Below are 22,277 nucleotides of genomic sequence, written 5' to 3' on the forward strand. Positions count from 1 at the left end.
AAAATTGAATTTTCTAACAATTTTTTGTCAAGTCAAGCATATGACTCCTAAGACTCCCACTATATTGATTACCCGAGAACTAGCCCACCCTCTAGGCCGAAAGCCTCAATTGTGACTTCCACCACCGGCTGCAATCCTTGTATACCAACCCAATTGATACTACAACACATGAGTACTTAAAAAACAAACAAAAATTAACTTCAGTTTAAATATATACAAAATCTTATTGGATCCTTCAATTAAATTGAATAGGCCATAAAGTAATTGCAAAAAGAAAGAAATGGTGAAAAACGGAGGTACAAGAATGCCTAGCTAGATTTATCTTGGTGGAAACATCACATGATATATCTTTCTCCTAAAAAAATACACAAAATTGTAGATAATTACAAAATGGAACCAAAAAAACAAAGAAAAGGAAACAAAATGTGAAGTCAGAAATCAAATCATGGGAGGAGAAAATAAAAGAATGAATTTTTGTTCTATTATTCATAGAAAATGATCATTGGTATAAAATGAATTCTAAGATATTTTAATATTTCACCTTTTATCCATGAAGAACTACCAAATAAAAACACCATCCTATAAATTTAACAAACAAATGCCAGTTGGCTATAACATTTTGATCAAAAAATAGAGCAAACATGAGAGATTAGAGATGAAGAAAAAAGGAAGAAAAGAAAATGTAAAATGGGATAAAAATAATAAAGAATTCTTTTAGCTAAGTAGCTATCATCTTGACAAAAAAAAAAAAGAACATGGCAACAATCTTAGTTAGATTAGTTTTCAAAAATAAAAAATAAAAAAGGTGAGGGATGACAGTAGTTACTGCAAGAAGAAAAAGAAGAGATGGAGTTGATTTTCTCAACGAGAAAAAATATTTTAATCCTTTAGCCCAATTGAATCAAAAAAGGGAAGGAAAAATTTAGGTAAAATAATCAAAGGTCCACTTGTCAAAAATATATGCAATACATGTGCCAAAAAGATGGTTAGCTATAGTAACTTGGATTTCTTTTTATATACAAGGTAGATATAGTCGGTAGATAAGTCCCTTGGGTTGGTTCGGATGGTGTCGGAGTAGTTTAGTTAGGTCCTGAGGTCGTATGTTCGAGTCACCTTTTTATTGTTTGTGTATCCTTGGGGGACGAGTGGCAAAGTTGGAATACTCCCTATGTTGAAAAAAAGAAGAAGATAGATATAGATATTTTATTATAAAAAGAGGTTAAACTTGAAGAAAAGTATTATCGGGAGATTCGAATATAAGATCTCTAATTGTTGGGATCTCAACTTTAGCTACTAAATTAAGATCTCCTCAGCTGATTGCACCTAGATCTAATTTATGACACACACGAATTCCATCATTAATTTATACATGAAAAGTCTCTTAAAAGTAATACATAAAAGACCTCTTAAAACTAATACAATTTATAGAGATTTTTTTGTAGGGATATTTTTCTAATTTATTATTTGGAAAAAAAGAGCAAAAAACAACATAGTAACACAATTGTATATTTTATTATAAAAAGACAATAAACTCATTAAAAATACTACAGGTAAAAAATATTTTGTGATTATTATTATGCAATCATAGCAATAGTATTCAAATAGCAAAGGAGAATAAACCCTCGCAAAAAAAAAAAAAAAAGAGAAAAGGATATGAATTGTTAAAAAAAAAAAAAAAACTCCATCCAAGATGTAAAAAAAAAATAGATTGCACCTGTATCTATTTTTTTTTTCTACCAGAGGATAGGTGGAGCTTAAAAGGCAAATAAGGGACAAGGAGATTTATATTCAGAACCTTTAATTTCTAGAATCTCAATTTTAACTACTAAACCAAGGCCTTAGAGACTGATTGCACCTCTATGTCATTTATTTATACATGAAAGGCCTCTTAATAAAAGTAATAATAAGGATTGCAGCAGCACTACAATCATATATCAAGCTTATTTCTTTTCCTTAATTTGAAAAAGCGAAGGCCTTAATAAAACTTCGGGAACAAAAATTAATACAAACTTGTTTCAAAGTGAGTAAAAAACTTGTGAATAATTTTTTCTCTAACTTATTATTAAAAATAGAAAGAAAACAACTGAGTAATAAAATTATATATTTTATTATAAAAAAGCTCACAAAAAATTACAATTTAGACAAATAATCATGACAAAGATGCAGTAAAATGGGTAGTTAAAAATCTAGAATGAATTTATTTCTTAATCTATTATTAGAAAAAAGCAGTAAACAATACAGTAGCCAATTGTACATTTTATCACACAAAAAAAAAAAAAAGAATAAATGGGCACAAAAAATTCCACACTAAAAAGGGTGTCTTTTTCGATTATTATTACAAAAGTAGTCGAATTCAAATAGCAAAAACAAAAGAAAGAATAAAACCCCACAAAAAATAGAAACCGATAGCAATTGTACATAAAAAAAGAAAACGGTATAAAAGAAAAGGAAAACCAACAACCCCATCCAGGAAGGGGAAAAACATGATCCTATCCATATCCAATTTGTAAGACATAGGTGAATATCATAATTCACACAAAAAAAAAAAGAAAACATTTCAAAAGCAATAAGCATTCCAGTAGCACCACAATTATATCATCATTTACGATTTACATTTACATAAAAAAGGTAAGAACTCTAGTACAGTGCAACTATAATTAATACCTATGAAGGTAAATAACAGTAATAATCATAAGATAATAATAAAAGTAACAACATGGTAAGCAATTTAACAGCAACAAAATTTTTCGGAAAAAAAAAGGAAAACAAGGGGAAAAAAGAGCAAAACCGGTAAGAAATGCGGCACCACCACAAATATAATATAATATAAGAAGAACAAAACTGAAAGAAGCATTCTATAAACTAACGGCCATTTGGACTGTTGATCATCATCATAGTCTTTAAGATTGGGTGGAACATAGTGCACCCGTTTGGTTTCGATGAAAGTTCAGTTTCGTCGTAGATCTGTTTGGTTATAGGTTAAAATTGGAGTAGGTATATTTTGGTAGACAAGTAACGATTGACAAAAAAATTAAAAAGGAAGGAAGGAAGCATTCTATACAAAAAGGAAAAGTACTACGTCATAATAAAGTAAAAGTACTACGTAATAATCAGCATTTTGGCAAGCGCAATTTCTTTGGCAAACTATTATTCAAGAAAAAGGAGGAAACTACATAATAGCACAATTGCATATTCTATTATAATAACAAAAGTATTATAAAAAATAAATTTGAGAAAAAATATTGTCGGAAAAAAAAAATCAACATGAGATTTAAACTTAGGATACTTAATTTCTGCAGCCTTATCTTTAGCTACTAAACTAGGACATCATCAGCTGATTACACCTATATTTAACTCATAACACAGTAAATTCCATTATTTATTTATACATAAAAGGTCCTTTATTAAATCCCATGATTCATCAAAGACCTCTCAAAAGCACCACAATTCATAAAGAATTTTTTGGAAGCGTATTTTTTTGGCAACTTATTATTCAGGAAAAAGGAGAAAACAACATAATGGTTCAATTGAATATTCTAACAATAGCAATACAATAATAAATTATTAATAATATGGCAAGCAATTTAATAGCAAGAGAATTTGGGGGAAAAAAGGGAAAAAAGAAGCCAGGGAAAAAAGGAGAACAAAACCAATATAAGAAATGTAGCAACACTACAAAATTATATATTCTAATACAAATAATACTAACAATAACAGTAATACACATAATACAAAAATAATAATATGGCAAGCAATTAAATAGCAGCAGAGTTTGGGGGAAAGAGGGGGAAATGAAGAGGGGAAAAAAAGGAAATCCAGCACCACAACAAATATAATATTACACAACAAGAAGAATAAAAAGAAGAAAAGAAGAAAACGGAAAGAACCATTCTATCCAAAAAAGCAACTTCCAATCCACAGTGCACGTGACTTGAGCATGCAGGAGGACGTTCACCAACTAATTTAAGGGATTTGGACATCATCTTTTTAAGCTTCAATTAATCCTGCAGATGTGCTTGGTGGGAAATGGAGAATAGTCCAAGTCCCTAATTTAAGCACTTCTTTCCACTTAATATGTAACTTCTTTAACATACAATACTTTCCAAAGGTAAAAAGTAACATAACCAAGTCTTTTTTTTTTCTTCTTTTCCTGTCTCTTCTTAATATTTGTTGGAAAAAGAAAAGGATGTTTTAACATATTAATTAATTGAGTGCATGGTTCTTTGTTGAGGAAAAATAGAAGCAATTTAAAAGTTTCTGTACTACTCTGACTGAAATGCAGAGAAGGAAAAGTGCATCATAGCAGAAATAAAAAAAAGGAATTGAGATTTTATGGCTAGTTGCATCAAGTCAATCAAAAAGGAAGCTCCAGAAATTGCTTTCAAGAAACTTGAATTAGACTCCTTGTGAGGGGATTGACTCTGTTTATGAGGGAGTAGACTCTTCTTCTTCTTCTTTGCTGGAACTCACAGTTCAATTAAGATCTCTAGCACTTCATTTCCCATATCTATCTGTTCTTGTTGAATTGCTTCACTGAATTTGCAACCGACTTGCGACATCGTTTCACCTCAATCATTTCAAGAGTCGGACATTCCCCTAAACAAGAAGGCAACTCTTCCAAGTTCCGACAACTATGCACAACCAATTTCTCAAGACGGGCAAAATTATCAAAAGATGCAGTCCAGCTGCAAAAGTCCCACAAGCCTCTCAATTTCAAGACTCGGAGGCTAGGGAACTCCCCTTCTTTCATTTCCCATTCTTCCCCAACGACGGAGTCATCGAGTAATTTAAGCACTTCAAGTTTGGGCAACTTTCCAATTTTTGAGATTTCACTCCATGGCTGAGTAGTCACTTGGAGTGTCAACTTCTTCAAATTCAATGGGAATTTAAATCCATATCTGTATAAGAAATGCAGAGTAAGTGATTCTAGTTAACTAAAATAGTCAAACATGAGAATCCCATCCCGAGTACATTTTTCTCTTGATGCCGTCTTCGGACATCTTAGCCTGCGGATGTTTGGCAACTTTGTCAGTATCTTTTGGAAGTTTTGAGAGGAGGGATCAATGGCAAGGCTTAAAGTGTCTAAATGAAATAAGCCTGGGCATACTTCAAGATTTTCAACAGGAAAAATGAAACCAGCATAGGAACTTGTAGTCCATAGATGCCTCAATGTCTTAATGTTCCAGATAGTCTTGGGTAACAAACAATGAGTGCAGTATCCTCGTAGCAGAAAAGTTTGTAACCTTGAGAGGTTAGCAAATAGCAATTGCAGCTGGGATGAAATTTACTTCTGTAGCACGAACAGCCAAGTATCTCAATTGAGCAAGCAAAAGTACTTCCATCGGAAAATATGCACCAAACTCCAATTCCCCCAAATCCAACACTCTAAGAAGTTTAGGTAACCAAAACCCCAAATCATCCTCCTTAAACAATAACAAACTGCGTACATTGGGAAATTCTAGCATTAACTCCCAAATCATCAAATTCCTGGCACTTCGATCACAAACTCGGAGGGGGTTGCTTGGACTAGTAAGAATAAAACGATCATTCCGACCATGCAAAACATGTAGAAAGTTTTCTTCTTTGGCTTTTTTCACACAAAACTCATGTACCAAATCATGAAGTTGGCAGGCTTTGGCACCACCTATGGTTCTTTGTTCAGAAATCATAACTAAACTTCTATCAATCAGATCCTTCAAATAGTCATCTGCGACATCCTCTAAACTCTTTTCTTCAGTCTTTCGCACGAAACCTTCAGAGATCCAGAGCCATAACAACCTTCGGACAGGAACATTTTCATCTTCTTTATATTTACCAAAGTAAAGAAGGCATGGCTTCAAATCATCCGATAAATGACTGTAACTCAGCTCAAGCGTCTTCATGCAGTATTCGTCATCAAGGACAATACTGGAAGTTAGACTCTTCGCAACTTCTTCCCAACAATCTTCTGCAGTATTAGCAAGAATTCCAGCAATGAGGACAATTGTGAGAGGTAAACCCCTACATAAGTTTGCTATTTGAGATCCAACTTTACCTAGTGTCGGAGGAAAACCTTCTTTGCCAAATAACTTTTTTTGCAGCAATTTCCAACTCTCTTCGTCAGTAAGGTGGCGGAGATGGTGAGCCTTGGTATCAGGTTTGAATTGCAATTGAATTCTGCTGGTGAAGAGAATCCTACTTCCGTTAGCATCATCGGGCAATGATCTCTCCATCAAATTCCATGCCTTAATCTCCCACACATCATCCAGAAAAATGAGATACCTATTTCTCTTTAAAAGTTTGTACAGCTTGTGAGCCAAATCATTTTCATCCATCTCAAGATATTCACCAGGACTTCTAGAAGAAATACTACATAAAAGCTGAACTAACAAACTGTGCATGCTATACACTTGAGAAACAGTACACCGAGCAAGGATATGAAAGTGGCTCAAAATTAATGCATCATTGCAAACTCTATTGGCCAATGTTGTCTTACCAAGTCCAGCCATACCCACAATTGAAACAAAATCCAACAGCTTTGAACCCCTGGTAAGACCATGAATAATTGCCTTTACCTCATCATCAAGACCCACCAGAACTTCATTCAACATTGGGGTGCGACATTTTGACTCAATGCGGAAAGATTTCTGGGTAGTTCTCTGAGCTCCACAGTCATGCATCGTGCTATCATAGGTTTCAAGGGCCTCAGTCCTCAAAAGCTGGATATCTCTAGCAACTCTTTCCAAATATTCATGTTTATCACCAACCACGATAGAGTCAATGACAAACTCTGCCCTGTGCGCAACCTCCATAACACGACTCCAAAGAGCTTGGAGTTTTCCATTCCGGTTGCGCTGGTCTGCTATCTTGACAAGGAAAGATCTTAAGACTATGAGATCTTCTAGGACTGTGTGGATTTGATCTTTCGGGAATGCAATTGAATAATCAGTCTCACTACAATTTTCTAGTTCCTTCAGATTTTCAAGGAGAAAATCCATAGAGCCCAACTCATTGGTCCTAGGAAAACCAAATGGCGAGAATAGTAATGTAACTGGATCAGTAACTTCTGCCCTAATAAACTTGAGCACTTTAAGCAAATGAAAAAGAGCAAGATCGGTTTCCTTGGCCAAGCCTTCTTTGATTTGATTCACAGAAAGAGAGAAAATTACAACCGCTGCATCACAGGCCACAACTCCAATAAGATTCTTCAGTGCATGACATAGCTCTTTGAAATTCTCCTGATGCCTGAGAAGGATTGTAAGGAATCTTAGCCCGTCAAGGAGCTTTAGCATTTGATTCATAATCGGAACAAGAATATTGGTACGAGAGTTCAGCAGCTCCACAAAATTGGGAACGAGACGATACATAAAGTCAGCTACTAGATGCTTGTTCTTCTCCAGAGCTGAAATGTCTGCTGATCTTGATAACTTTGCAGCAGTCATGACATGGATGTAAGTTTCTCGGACCTGGGGATCACCGGGATTAATCTTCTCATCTATTAGTCGAGAAATTTGAAGTTCTGTTTCATTCTGTACTTCTTTATCTACGTGAAGGCACCATATAGAAGCCAGGTGTAATGCCTTGATAGACACCACTTCTGCGTGAATCAAGAGATCTATCAGTTGCTGACCCTTGACACCGCGAAGCATGGCGAAAAGAATGAAACTCTTCAAGAACATTAGCTTCTTTACAAGGCGTTCGAAATAGGAGCCAATCATTTCCGCCAGAGACTTTGAAACCGAATCAATGAAATCCATAACTAGCTCTGGATCTCGCAGCCAGTAACAGTCCAGCAGATAGTTGATGCACGATTCGTTGATATCTGTTTCGAAAAACAGCTCGATTGCTTCCTGGAATATGATGAGCTCACTTATGATCTGAGACGAAGCAGGTGAACGAGGGTGAATCAAGTATTCGCTGCAAGCAAATTCAAGATCTTGCATTCTCCTGATAATCAGATCTTGAATTCTGAAAGAAGTAACATCCTTCTCCTCATCTTGTTCCAAACAGGTTTCATGGTTCCTCCTCCTACACTTTGTCAGATACAGATCAAAGCTTTGTAACACTCTCACCTCGATCTCCAGCTTAAAGGTAGCAAAATCGAAGCTAGGACCGAATGTCTTACGGATCCAGCCCAGATAATCGAAAAAGAGCTCAAAGCAATTACTGTAGGATATCTCCATTCTTGTATCTTCTATTCACTCTGACATCAAATTTGTATCTTGAATAAACTTAGTTCGTCCGCAGGACTCTCTGGAGACAATAGGGTCCGTTCCTCGGCGCCTAAAGGAGTCAGCTTTTGTCTACTTTCGGCCGAAGTGCATTTCCAAGTAATGGACACAAATCTAGATCCTAATGCAGTAAATGGTTTATAAATGCTTACTGTTCATTTTCGATACCCACAAAACTTGTAAATATACCAGAATGTAAACGCTACAGTCAAAACTGTGACAAATTATCCTACCAATTTAGATACGATACGATGGACTTTAACTGTGATTCTCTTGTCAAAACGAATTGTTTGTTAGATACTTCAACAAGGGTACACACATCAATCCAAACAGAGCCACTAATGTTGTTGTCCACTACTTCAGGTAATATAAACTTTGCTGGTTGCCTTTGGGTCCCCAGCGAAAAATTCTTTCTTTCTTTGCTGGAAACATGCATGGATATCTCCGTCCTATACTACTAGAGCATTGGGAGAATAAAGATCCTGACATGAAAATCTTTGGCCAATTGCCTAAGGTGAAGGGCCAAATGAGCTACATCCAGCGCATGCAGAGCAGCAAGTATTGCATATGTGCAAGAGGCTACGAAGTATAGCCTGGAACCATTTTTTTTTCCCCGTGTTGACTGTGCACGGTAGGGGACAGGCAGTTATTTAAAAAAATTTTGCAGCTGCTGCTGTGCTGCAAAAAAAAAAAAAAAGTGCCTCAATGATTTGAAAATTTTGTTTTGCTACCGTGTTGAATCAGCACGGCAGGTATAGTTTGAGAAATGCCCCTAGTCAGAGCTACATTTGGAAGATTTTTTTTTTCACGTATATTCTGAAAAATTAGCTAGCAAGCATGTAGGTACTGGAGAAAATTCATTCTTAATGGTTCTACTATTTTCTTTGACATATAATTCATGCACATTTTTTTCCCTCTCCATTTTCTTTAACAACCCAGTAATGTCAAAATTTTCCTATTTCAGAGCTATGTTAACTTTGTGAATGTATTGCTTCCATTATTTATTAAACTATTTTATTAAATGTTTTCTTCTCAAAATTTGAAGTTAAGCTTTCGCATTTCATGGGCAACAGGGTTTCCAATAAGTTGCAAGTTTGGCTTCTTGTTTCTTTAGGTACTAAAAACAACAAAGGTTAGCACCTAAAGAAACAAGAAAATGAGAAAGGAAAATGTTAGCCAATATCTTTAACAATTAACATAATCAGTCATATCTACCTAGTCTAGAATGTTGTGCATATTAAAAAGAACTCTTGCAGATAAACATATACGTGTAAAATCCTGATTAGAAGGGCTAAGTGTAATGAGCTATCACATAGCATGAAAATATGTAGTAAGCCAAAATTGTTCTTATGTTAACTAAAAAAAATTATATAAAGATAATACATATTATTGCGTAGTTTGGCCAAAAGAAAATAACATCCTACTGAAAATTTTGAAGTATTTATTACATGTAAGTCTAATAAGTGATATAAATTTTTCCTGAAGATATGTAGTCAATAACGGAAATCACAAGAAATTCAAACAATTGTAACGTGTGATTTTAAGTTACGTGCTTCATCATCACTATGGTTCGTGGTTTGCAGAGGGAAGATTGTGGCTATTTCTTTTTTTTTTTTTCAAATTATTTTCCTTTCTAATTTGAACGAACCTCATGAAGTTTCATTAAAGTGCATAAGATATAATGGTCCAAGTTAGAAGTGCTTATTGTAGTCATAATTCTTTACAATTAATGCCCAAAGATTCAAAACTATGGCTTTTCAAATCGTGCATTCTTCTTCTCCACAAAATTTCCCCCAAACAGTACCATGATTCTTCTTTGGTACCTACCTAAAGATTTTCCATTTTGACTTTTTTCTGTCGTGCGTTCTTGATAGAATTTGTCACCAACTGATAGGGTGTTAATTGTTGGTTATTTTACTATTAATCTCTTTTTTTATCCTTGCCAAATATTGCTTAATTGTTAATATTTACTTATATTTGGTATTGGACCCAATTTCAGGGATTGAAGCAGAAAATTACCAAAAAGGAGGGACTTGTATGAAAAAATGCAGACTTCTAAGGGCTTCAACCTTTGGGTCCTTGAATTGGTGGGGACCACAAGCCAGTGCAAGGCATTTAGTCATTTGGGCTTTTCAAAGAAAGTTACGTAGAGAGACTTGGAGAAAGAAGTACTTTGGAGGCTTTGTCCACATGTGTGGGGACCACCTAGATAGCTTTTAGTCATCTTTCTTTTGTTGCTTTAAAAGGGGACAACGTACAGAAGCAAAGGACATCGAGGGCTTTAGTTTTAGTTTTTTAGTTTAGTTCTAGTTTCCTTCCTTTGGACTGGCCTCTGACACACGCCAGGTGTTCGACAATATTCCCCAACGGGGAGATTTTCTCATGAGACGTGGTTAAGCTTTTCTAGTCAAGGGGACAACTGACGATTTGGTTCGACAACTACTGTGAGATCGAATCTGTTTTAATTATTTTCTTCATTTATTGGTATTTATATGTTCCTTGATTTTAATTGCTATGGCCTTGTGTATGATTGATTAGTGCGCAATAATTAATTATTCATATAGGCTATTTTTGCTAAATAGGGGTAATTGAATCCGTAATTGTTCGTTATCTCTACCTCAGTAGCAACTGGCGTAATTGGGTTTATGTCAGGGGAGCATATGATCTAATTTAAACAAACCCTCGTAGCGTGTTTGTTGGTTAGGATTGTGCCTTTCTAATTATTAATGCAATCTAGAAATTAAATCCTACGGTCGTACCTAGGGTTATTTTTGGGTTAGAGAAATAGCTAACGGTCGTACCTTAGCTATCGAGAAATTAAGGAAGGGTTGGTTGTTTATCGCGTGCATGACAACTATAACTAATCTATTGCTAAATGTTGGAATTATTTCTGCATCAATGATCAGTGCATGAACCATTTCTGATGTGTACCCTTGGCTAGAGTTTCCCCAATCATTTCTTTTAATTAATTATTTTCTGCAGTTAATTTAGTTAGTTAGCATTTAATCCAAAACCCCCCCATACTTTGGACTCTAGAAGAAACGAATTATCCCCAGTCCCTGTGGATTCGACCTTACTCACCGCTATATACAAAATCTGTATTTTTCTCGAGTAGGTATTTATTATTGCACAGGTTCGGCACCTGTCACCAACAAAATTTATTATTGTGGAAGTCAATCAAATTCTAAGCTTATACAAGGCACAAACAGACAGGTCACAATTCCAAGATCTCAAAGACACAAACAATCCAACGGTAAATGAAAATTTTCTATCCTCAAGCTATATGACACGCTCATAAATTTGGTCCTTTGTGGTTATTAGCGATTTAATTTTAGTATTATTACATGAAAATCTTCTATTCTCAAACTATATGACACACGATAAATTTGGCTCTTTGTGGCGTTTGGTTATGAGCAATCGAATTTAGTGTTGTTGCATTTATCTATTTTAATGGGAATGTCCATACCTCTCTCCAAAAAAGATATACAACTAATTTTGAATAGTGAAGACTAATGTTTGTCTTTTCGAATTGCTTTACAATTGACTACTCCCATAGCTCTTAATCTCTAAGCATGGCTTTGCCTAACGCGTATCATTACACAAGTTCGCCTAGCTGTGAGAAAGCCATCGCAATCCAATGTTTTAAAACTCGGACTGTCAATTGAATCGGTGAAGTGAAAGGGCCGAGATTCAACCGGTTGGACCGGTTCGATCTCGGTTCAATAAATTTTTTTAAAAATAATTTATATATATATATATATATATATGCACAAAATAAGATATGCAATGGACTAATTTAAAACTTTATATGATAAAAATTTTACTATTTTTGAATAACTTGGATTTTCCAAAAATAAATTTTTTAAATTTTAAGTTGAAACAAATAAATTTCATCTCAATTTCAATTATATCTACCAAAAAAATCTTAAATCCATCCAAAAAATATCACAATATTTTGAAATTATACAAAATTCACGTCCATGAGAATTTAGACATTGTGAAATTAAATTTTAATTTACGCTTTTGAGATTTAGAGATTGCAATTTAAAAAAAGGAAGTTTGGAGTTTGAAGGAAGTCAAGAGAATCGAAAATAGAAATACAAACTTGATAAGAAACAAAAAATGAGATAAAAGTGAGTGGCTGTGGCATTAAATAATTTGGGTTAAAGAAAAATAATTCTTTTTTAACTTTTTTCAATTTAATGGACAAAAACAAAATTAAAAGACGGAAGAAAACATCAATAAATTAAAACTAAAGAGGTTTGATTAAAAAAGAGTGACAAAAGAAAAGAGGAGAGAGAGATAGAGAGAGAGAGAGAGTTGAAGATTAAAAAAAAAGAGTCATAAGAGAATGAGATTTTGTAAAAAAAAAAAAAGGAAAAAAGAAATATGGGTGTTTATTTTATATAAATAAATTATAAAAAAAACTAATAACATGTGATGGTGCAATGGTTACTACACTAGTCTTTTATTACAAAGGTTTTGAATTCGAATCTTGATAGCTGTATTTTGTAAAACTTAAATAAATAAATAAATAAAAGAGGGGAAACTTGAAAACCAGAAACCACCGGTTCAGCGGTTTTTCACGAGTTGATCGGTTTTGACCGATTTTCTGACAAAGTCAACACTAACATAGAATCGGACCGGTGCCATGGCCGGTTTGCGGTTCAATTGATCAAACCGGCTGGTCCGATCCGATTTTCAAAACACTATCACAATCTAGTTTTATAGAGACACTGTGCTAGTCAATATATGGTCTCTCCTGGTCTGAATATATGTGCCTTAGCTTTTATGGCATTGTGGCCTCATCTAAATCAGTTGAAATGAACCCAGGGTTAAATCCCCTGGCACTTGGTTGTTAGAATCCAAAACCTTCCTTCCCCCTTTGTTTCCCCTAATTTGGAAAACCACAATAAACAATTTTTGTAATAAAGGTATGAATTTAGCATTAAACCTTATTCTTGCCCACTAATCATCAACAAAAGAGAGGTCCCTGTTCAATATAAAGTTCCACACCTGCATGGTAGTATTGCACTAAATGTCACCCTCCTGGCGCATGGATGGACACATTCCTAATTACAGGTTTGAACACATACGTTCCTTAAACATATGCCTTCCACTTTCCCCACCCTAAACAATCCTAATGTTTTAATACGTTTGTTATAAAAAGCTTGATTTATTTGAAAAGCCTTATTTGATTGTTTAACTTTGTAATCAAATTCTTTACGAAATATGTTACAAAAAGGCAACAACATGTTACCAAAAAAAAAAAAGCAAAAAATAATAGGCATGGAAAAGCTAACTAATCTTTCCAAGAAAACAACTCATTATTGAATTCAACTTTTTGTGCAGTTCTATGGATTTAAGCTAGTCTGCTTATATTTAAACTAATATAACCTGAAAATTAATATACCAAAAAACCAGTTAAAGAAGAGAAACAAAGTATAAACAATCAAAATAATTGAAGGTAGCAAATTAACCTTTCAAAGAAGAACACCAAACTCGTGATTATCCTTTTTTCTTCCTGTGGATATTTAAAAACGAATTCCTTGGATCCCTTCAACTTGCTGTTTTAAATGGATTCCACGAATGGATGTTGAAGGATCGTATAATAGGTTTTAGTATTATGCATGGATATTAGTAGCCTACTGGCCGGTGGTTAGTATTAGTATTTCAACAGGAAACTATTAAACTTTATCCGATCATGCCAACTAATAGTATTGTTTTAGGACATTGCTAAATGGATGATCATATGCCAATATGTTGCCCATAGTATTAGCAGTAGTATTTCAACAGGAAACTACTGAATTTAACTAATAGCATTGTTTTGGGACATTACTAAATGGCTGATCATATGCCAATATATTGCCCATAGTATTAGTATTAGTATTTCAACAGGAAACTACGGAATTTTATCGGATGATACTAATAGATCAGTAGAGATGAATCGGCACTGGTATTAGCGAATAGTATTGTTTTAGGACATTGCAAAATGGATGATCACATGGAAATACGTTGCCCTTACACCGGTGTTTATGCTTAAGTTAAGGGCAATATAGGTAGTTTAAAAAGGTAAGAAACACCCAAATGTAAATCATTTAACACGCTTTTATATGGAGTATAGATATAAAAATAAAAGTTAGCCAATACATATAAATGTTCAGTGCATCCTGTCCGTATAACCGACTGGTCCATGGGGCACGAATGTGTGGATGTTAAAACGTTAGCATCCTTAAATGATTTCGTGACTGTGGTGGATGCGATAGGAAAGAGATAGCCTGGTGTTTCCTTTACATGACAAGATTTTTTTTTTATGAAGAAATAGGAACATGAGATTTATTAGCTAAATGAAGTAGAGAAAAAGTGGAAAATAAAGAAAAGTAAATTTTTTAATACAATATGAATGTATACATGTGCAGTATTAAAATATCTTCTCTAAATAAGAGTGCAAGTAGCTCACAAAATTAGGGGTAAGCAATTACGATAATTATCGAAATACCGATCGAAATCGATTTGAATTTGATAATTTGGAAATTTGATCGGTAAATCGGTGATATCGAATTAGGGTCGAAAACGATTTTGGGGTTTTTGAATTCGGATTTATTGAATTCGAATTTTTTTTGGTAAAATGATAAAATAATATCATTTTCAAATTCAAAATTTCAAATAAAGTTTAATATAAAATAAATATATTCAGAACTTCGGATGCTTTTTTTTTTTTTCCCAAATTTTCTTACGAAAGTAAGAATTTTGACAAATAAACCTAATCCCCACAGTAACTCCAAAAGCCGGCAACTTTTGGAGTTTTGTGAGGGACTTATCTACCCAAACTCCCACCCTCCCAGTACCGATGTGGGATGGAAAAACCCCACAGGGCCCCCGCTGCTAAGAGATAACTACCCCCAAGGCACTTGAGCTGATTTTTCTTTTTTCTCAAATTTTCTTACGAAAGTAAGAATTTTGGCAAATAAATCTAATCCCCACAGTAACTCCAAAAGCCGGCAACTTTTGGAGTCCTGCGAGGGACTCTTCGGATGCTTAAAGAAGTGGTTTTTACTTCTATACAAACAAGCAAAATGATTGCTTGTCATGATTGTGTCCAAGTGGTAGGGCCAGGAAATAATTGCTTGTCATTATTATGCTTTTGACTAAGTTGATTACTTGATTAGTGCTAAACTCGTATTTCATTTTCTAAGTGAATTCATATTTATTGATAATTTATTGTTGCACTAAATTGTACAATCTACTTGCTCAGATTTACGAAAAAAACTCTACTAATGAAAATACCACAAGATGTCACATATGTGAAACTTGTTTCCTTTTATTCTTGATTGTATTTCCTCTTTTGCACTTCATATTCTCTTTTTATCATTTCAAATTATCATCAATCATCTAATTATCTTCTCAAATTATTTTATTTGATGATTGAATCATTAAACCTACAAAAACATGAAGTAATTGAATCATTAAACCTTTTCTAGTAATTGTTCACAAAGCGGTCAAAGGCTTAAATATGTAATCCTTCGTCCTGCAAAGTAATTTAAAATAATTCCAAATCATGACTTTTGCAGGAAGAAAAATCGATCATCAGCAGTTTTAGAAGTCATAACCTCATGTAGCAATCCCTCCTTCAAAGTTCAAAGTACGAATACTTTTGAAAATGTACAGATATTAAGTTTAGAAATGCATAGTCCTTTCAAGACATTAAGTTTACCACATTCAGAAACAGTTCATGCTAACAACTATAACTGTGTACCTGAATGAACCCAAGCTTGTTTGGAAGACTTTAATGCCAGAAAATTCTGACACTAAATATAAAATGCACAAAAATAAGACTTGTCGAACATCAAAACATATAAGAAGTACCTGGCTATTGTGTTAGAGCACTGCTGTGTAGATATTTACATGGCAAGAAAACCTGTAAATAATCTAATTCACAAATATGAATTTAAATTAGTATCACAACATAATAAAAAATCTATTTAAATTGAAAATACTGAAGTAGTGGATTTCCCAATTAAAATTAGCGTCAGATTTCTTACGAAATCAACAAGAAGATAATAGCAATAAGGATTCAATTTAGGGAGAAGCCACCCACAACTCCTTTAGGGCTACCTCGCCAAAATATGGCCTCTTAAATATTAGCTCAAAACCTAAAATATGAACTAATAGGACATAATTTATCATCAAAATCCAAATGAGAGTAAAAATAAGGTGTCTTGTGATTTCTAATGCTAACGCAAAAGGTTCTTTCATATGAAATCTTAATTTCTTGCCAAAATAAAACAAAATTCCCAAAATAAAGCAAGCAAATTGCCAAAACAAAAAAGAAATCAGATGTAAAGAATAGCTTTGATAGAAAACAAATGAAAAAAGGGAAGCATCGAGAGTGAAGAGTCCTCGGCAAAGAGAAATGAGAGAAAGGGTTGCAAATTTTGAGGAAAAAGGCATAGAAAATATATTGTTGAAAACTGGGAATTAGGTATAATCCAACGATCAAGACAACGAGAAGGTATACGAGCTAAAAATCTAAAGGTTGGGAGAGTTCCATTAGAAAAATATTGAATCATGGTCAATAAATAGCACAAAAGTGGTTTTAGGGACAAACATATCAAATCTGAAAGGCAATGTGTGGTTTCAATAGACTGGAAGTACACCTATAATATGTACGGTTCCTTTTCAATATCTACAAAGATTGTAATATAGTTATAATACTAAAGCAATTATTGAAAGAGTAACTTTATTAATATCTTTACATTAATATTAGGAGTTTAATTAATCAATATACTTTTATATTAATTATAACAATAATATTGATGGAAGTTGTACCATTTAAGATATGAATCAGAGCAATTATTGAATAAGATGATTCGACTTGTTGATAACAAATTACATTAAATAAAAGTATTTAAAGAAGTTAAAAGTTAATTATATTCTTCAATTAGAAAATGGATTATAATTTGAAATAGATGAAAATGAAAAACAAGATTATTAAAGTGGGATGGAGGATGTTATCATACTACTAAAGTAGCATTAATTATTCTCTCTTCTTATAAGAAAAGGTCATTTTTCTTTTGTGATCATTTTAAATTATGAACTTGTTCCCTTTGAAAGCAAGTAGTTAGTTTACCAATTTATTGCCATATCCACATTTAATGTACATCTTTATCAATAAATATATTATTAATCATTCTAAGAGTAACAAATTCATCACTAAAGTTAGTATTAACGAAATGACATATGAGGAAATTATTTAGCAAAAAAGATTGCACAAAGTATGCATTAACTTACATTTTTAATCTATAAAATAAAAGTTAGCCTATACATATAGATGTTCAGCATATCCTATCTGTATAACCAACTGGTCCATGTGACATGTACGGGTGGATGTTAAGGATAAAGGTTAGCATACTGTCAAGCTCTGGAGCTAAGAAATGAGCTAAGGGGCAGAAAATAGAAGATTTGAGTAGAGTCGGAGAAGAAAAGCAAAAACAAAGAAATGAGTTAAAGAAGAAACGAGCAGAAGAAGAAAGAGAGGAAGAGTTGAGTAACTAAAAGGAGAGAGAAAGTTGATTATTCACTTGTTTGTTAACAATTTCTATTTCAAGGGGTTATTTATACAATTACTTCTAACAAAATTGCAGTAATGGAAATAACTGTAAGTTTAAGTCTAACAACATAGTTTCAATAGCAGCTAACTTCCTTTGTGTGTTCATGCTTAAAAATAGGGATGGCAGTTGCGGCTGGTGCCCAGCTAATACCCCCGCCCCACCACCCGTTAAAAAATATATATATATGTATAAATATTATTTAATTTAATTAGTTACAAACTTATAATAATGATTGTATTCAAATTGTTTTTGTTTGATTGTTTCTATGGGTTTCAATTATGAAATTACAATAGATAATGATTTGGTAATGAGTTAATATTTTAGTATTTAATTATTTGCTAAATTTTGAGTACACTGAAATTATATGACAAATTTTTATTAACCCCGCCGGAGCACTCGCCAGGAAAGTGGGGTAGGGCGAGAGGAGTGAGGGGCAGGGCAGAGGCCAAGGCGGAGGAAGTAGTGGGCAGCGGAGTGAAACCCGCCCCGTTGCCATTCCTACTTCAAAACACAGAACTTAAACGATGTCCTCTTATTCTTGAAGTCCTTGACATTACCTCCCTTCTAAAACTAAGCTTGTCCGCAAGCTTGAAAGTTTGGAAATTGTTTGTCAATGAAACTCTTATCCTCTCAAGATGATTCAGATTCTGGCATATGGTTCCATTTCACCAGATACTGAATAGTTGGCTGAGAATTGAGCATGATAGCTCTACTTTTAAGTATCATCATATGTTTTAGCAAGCATTGATCTGTTTTGGTAGAGTAGGCTCAATATCTTGAGTGATCCCAATCTACTTCTTCAACAGAGAAACTTGGAACACCGGATGGATCCTAGCTCTTTCTGGCAATTGTAGTTTATAAGCTACTGCTCCCACCTTCTCATTGATCTGGAAAGGTCAAAATACTTGGCAGACAATTTCAAGTTCCTTCTAATAGCTACTGTCCACTGTCTATAAGGTTGTAATTTGAGGAAAACCCCAATCTCCCACTTGGAAAGCCCTCTTTGTCTTGTGTTTATTAGTGATAAGTGACTATTTGGTGCTATATTTGGATGATATATTATATTACTTTTAGTCACTTTTGCAATATTATAGGAAGAAAATGTCAATTTTTACTAGAATTGGTTCTAAGTGCAATCCAATGCTTAAGTGAGAAATTTGTCCCTTTTACTTTTATATTTTTGATATTTTTTGTAGTTGTTAAAAATGGACTTCATTTTGAACGAGAAATAAGCTTACATTATGATTATTGAAGTCCTAAAGTTTGCAAGGATGACGAATTTCAAATGTTGTTTGAGTCGTTAGAAGAAAAAAATGAAGAAACTTGTCAAAAATGAAAGTCGACTCAAATTCCTACGAACAATTCGGCCAGTTTTTGGAGGGATTGCTTGGAGGGATTCAAAACAGAGAATTTTGGCGAAACAAGGGAGGAATCCCTCCATGGAATCCAACTAAAACTTGAAGGGATTACTTGAAGGGATTCTAGTCAAACTTGATGGCTTTCACTTGCGCAACTTGATTTCTACACTGTCATTTCACACCTTTTGAAGGATATATTGTAGAAGATTTGCAGCTGTAAAATGGAGATTCTAACAACAATTATTGATATTGCTTCTATAATGATGTGATATAATTTGGAGTAAAAATTGTTGACTTATTTGGAGTTATGTTCACATTGAAGATGCAAGTGAAGGACTTGAAAATTTCCCTATAACTAGGAGGTCGTTCTTCATTTCGAGAGCTTCGAGAGAGAGTGAAGAAGCACCACAAAAATGTAGTTCTTAGCTCTTTAGTTTAGGGTAGTGCAGAATAGTTTTATTAGATAGTTTCATCCATTTCTTGTGTATAACTAACCTTGGATGAAGATTAAGGAGTAAGATAGAGAGTTTGATCTCATCTGACAAGGGGAATATCTCTTCTACTACTTTCTCACTTGTATTAAATTTCATATTTAGTTATTATACAAGTTTGGATTTATGTTTTAATATGTGTTTCTGAAGTTTCTTGCCTTGGATTTTTGTTAAACTTTCTATGATTATATGGTATTGATTTCTTGGTTATTGATACTATTATTTTGAGCAAGTTATTTAGCACTTTTGCTCCTCTAATCCTGATTAACTAGCAATTAATTGCAATAATTTTAAGGTATTAAGTTTGCAACGAAAATTGGAATTTAGCACTAGTTCAAGAAGTGCTAAACCTAGAGAGTACACTCACGAGAGTAGAGGTACACCTTTGTGGTTTTAGTGATTTATTTCATGTAATTTCATAGAGACAATAAACTTGTAGCTTATTTCATAACCATGAGAGTAGGTATGAATTAATTATAGGTATAGTTAATTCATTACGAGAGTAGGTTTCATATGTTTGAGAAAATTATGCCATAACTAGTCGAAGTAGTTGTACTCAATGATCCAAAAACTGCACTTGTATGAGTAGTTAGGGATACAATAGGCTAAGGAGCTTTCATTTGCTATTTTCTTGCATAATTTAGCATAATTTTATTTCCTTTAATTTGTTAATTTTCTAAATAATAGACGAGTTTTAATAATGCTGGTAGTTATCCATTCTTCCCTTGAATTTGACCATTAATACCCTACACTCAATCTCGACATGTATACTTGCAGAAAATCGCATATGGGGCGTTTAAGATTTTATTAATATGAAGTTTGACTGTGGAATGAATTTGATTGTTATATGCATACCCGTGCTCATCAATCAACATAATGTTTCATACGATTCTGAGGTTTGGCTAGATTCTCCTTGATATTGGATATGACTTGGAGTCTCTTTTGTACCATGTTAGTTGCAGTAGGTATTACACTATCATGAAAAGGTCATAAAGGAATATGGATTGGTTTGTAACCATATAATGCTTCAAATGGTGTTAGCTGTAAACTTGTATGAAAATTAGTATTGTACCATGGTTCAGCTACAGGTAACTAAATACTCCAGTGTGAGGGATGTTCACTGCACATACACCTGAGATAATTCTCTAGGCATTGGTTCACCCCTTCACTTTAACCATCAGATTGAGGGTGGCAAGATGAGCTATAATATAAGTCTACCCATAATTCTGAACAACTCCTGCCTGAATCTGCTAATGAATATCCTATCTCCATTAGAAATTATTGATTCTGGTAGGCCATGTAATTTGTACAGATTGTCAAGGAAGACTTGAGCCACCTGTTGTGCAAAATAAGGATGAGTGAGCTTCATGAAGTGACTGAACTTGGTGAAGCAATCCACCATTACCAAAATAGTATCAAATCCATTAGATAAAGGAAGTTGTTCAATAAACTCCATCGTCAAGTATGACCATGCCTGCTGAGGAACTATAATAGGTTGTAGCAACCCAGGATATAGGACATTCTCATGTTTGCTTCTTTGACAAACATCACAAGATCGTACAAACTGTATAACATCCCTCTTAATTCCAGGCTAGTAAAATAGAGATTGTAACCTGTACAAGCACCCACTTTGACCAGAATGACCCCCAATAGCTGAATCACGTAAAGCCCTGATTAAATTGATTCTGGTATCATTAGCAAAAGCCTTGATTAAATTGATTTTGGTATCATTACCAAATCCTACATATAACTTCCCTTTGAATTTCAGCATCCCATTCTTTAGTTGATACCCTAGATTGGTATATGGATCTAACAGTAATTGAGATATTATGTGTTAAGCCTCTGTATCCCCATCATAACTATCAAGCAACTCCTACATCCATGCTAGTTGTACTGAGGAAATGGCGTAGAGGTTGTTTTTTGCTCCATGATTTTCACTAGTTTCCTCCATTATTCTTCTAGATAAGGCATCAGCCACCCTACTGTCAATGCCTTTCATGTATTGTGTCTCATAGTCCAAGCCTAATAGTTTGGTGAGCCATTTGTGTTATTATGGATGTGTAAGTCTTTGTTCCAACAATTATTTGAGGGCTTGATGGTCTGTTCTGATGATAAAGTGGTGACCAACTAAGTAATACTTCCATTTGGTCACAGCTAACACTAGAGCAAATAACTCCTTTGCATAAATAGACATTCCCATGTTTTGAGTTGATAAGGCCTTGTTGAGGAAAGCTATAGGATGTCCTTGTTGCATCAAGACTGCCCCAATGCCAACTCCGCAAGCATGAGTTTATATTACAAAAGGTATCTCAAAATTGGGCATGCTCAGTATTGGTGTAGTGGTCATGGCTTTTTTGAGATCTTCAAAAGCTATCTGAGCATTATGGTTCCACACAGACCCTTCTTTCTTTAATAGCCGAGTTAATGGCTTGCAGATCACACCATATCCCTTATTGAACCTTCTATAATACCCAGTTAATCCCAAAAATCCTCTCAGCTTTTTGATTGTATTGGGAGTAGGCTAGGATTTTATACATTCCACCTTAGAGTATCCTTGCTTACTCTAGCTTTAGAAATCATATGCCCCAGATATTCTACTTAAGTATG

General features: G+C 34.0%; 1 protein-coding gene across 1 annotated transcript; it reads right to left on the reverse strand.

The window, feature by feature from the left end:
* Positions 1 to 4,507: 4,507 nt before the first annotated feature.
* Positions 4,508 to 8,162, reverse strand: LOC113699699 (putative late blight resistance protein homolog R1A-3). Its single transcript, XM_027220059.1, has 3 exons — positions 5,289 to 8,162; positions 4,950 to 5,191; positions 4,508 to 4,898 (listed from the first exon to the last, which is right to left on the reverse strand). Exons 1-3 carry the CDS (start codon positions 8,160 to 8,162, stop codon positions 4,508 to 4,510), a joined length of 3,507 nt encoding a protein of 1,168 aa, XP_027075860.1.
* Between the last annotated feature and the right edge of the window lie 14,115 nt (positions 8,163 to 22,277).

This window comes from Coffea arabica, chromosome 7c, assembly GCF_036785885.1.
Source record: "Coffea arabica cultivar ET-39 chromosome 7c, Coffea Arabica ET-39 HiFi, whole genome shotgun sequence".
Classification (NCBI taxonomy): Eukaryota; Viridiplantae; Streptophyta; class Magnoliopsida; order Gentianales; family Rubiaceae; genus Coffea; species Coffea arabica.

What these genes read in the sequence shown, in the direction of transcription:
- LOC113699699 (XM_027220059.1), bottom strand. Translation starts at nt 8,162, where the DNA reads ATGGAGATATCCTACAGTAATTGCTTTGAGCTCTTTTTCGATTATCTG. An exon ending in TGGCTGTTCGTGCTACAGAA is followed by an intron (nt 5,192 to 5,288) that starts GTAAATTTCATC and finishes TTGTTACCCAAG; the next exon opens with ACTATCTGGAACATTAAGAC. An exon ending in ACTCGGGATGGGATTCTCAT is followed by an intron (nt 4,899 to 4,949) that starts GTTTGACTATTT and finishes TTTCTTATACAG; the next exon opens with ATATGGATTTAAATTCCCAT.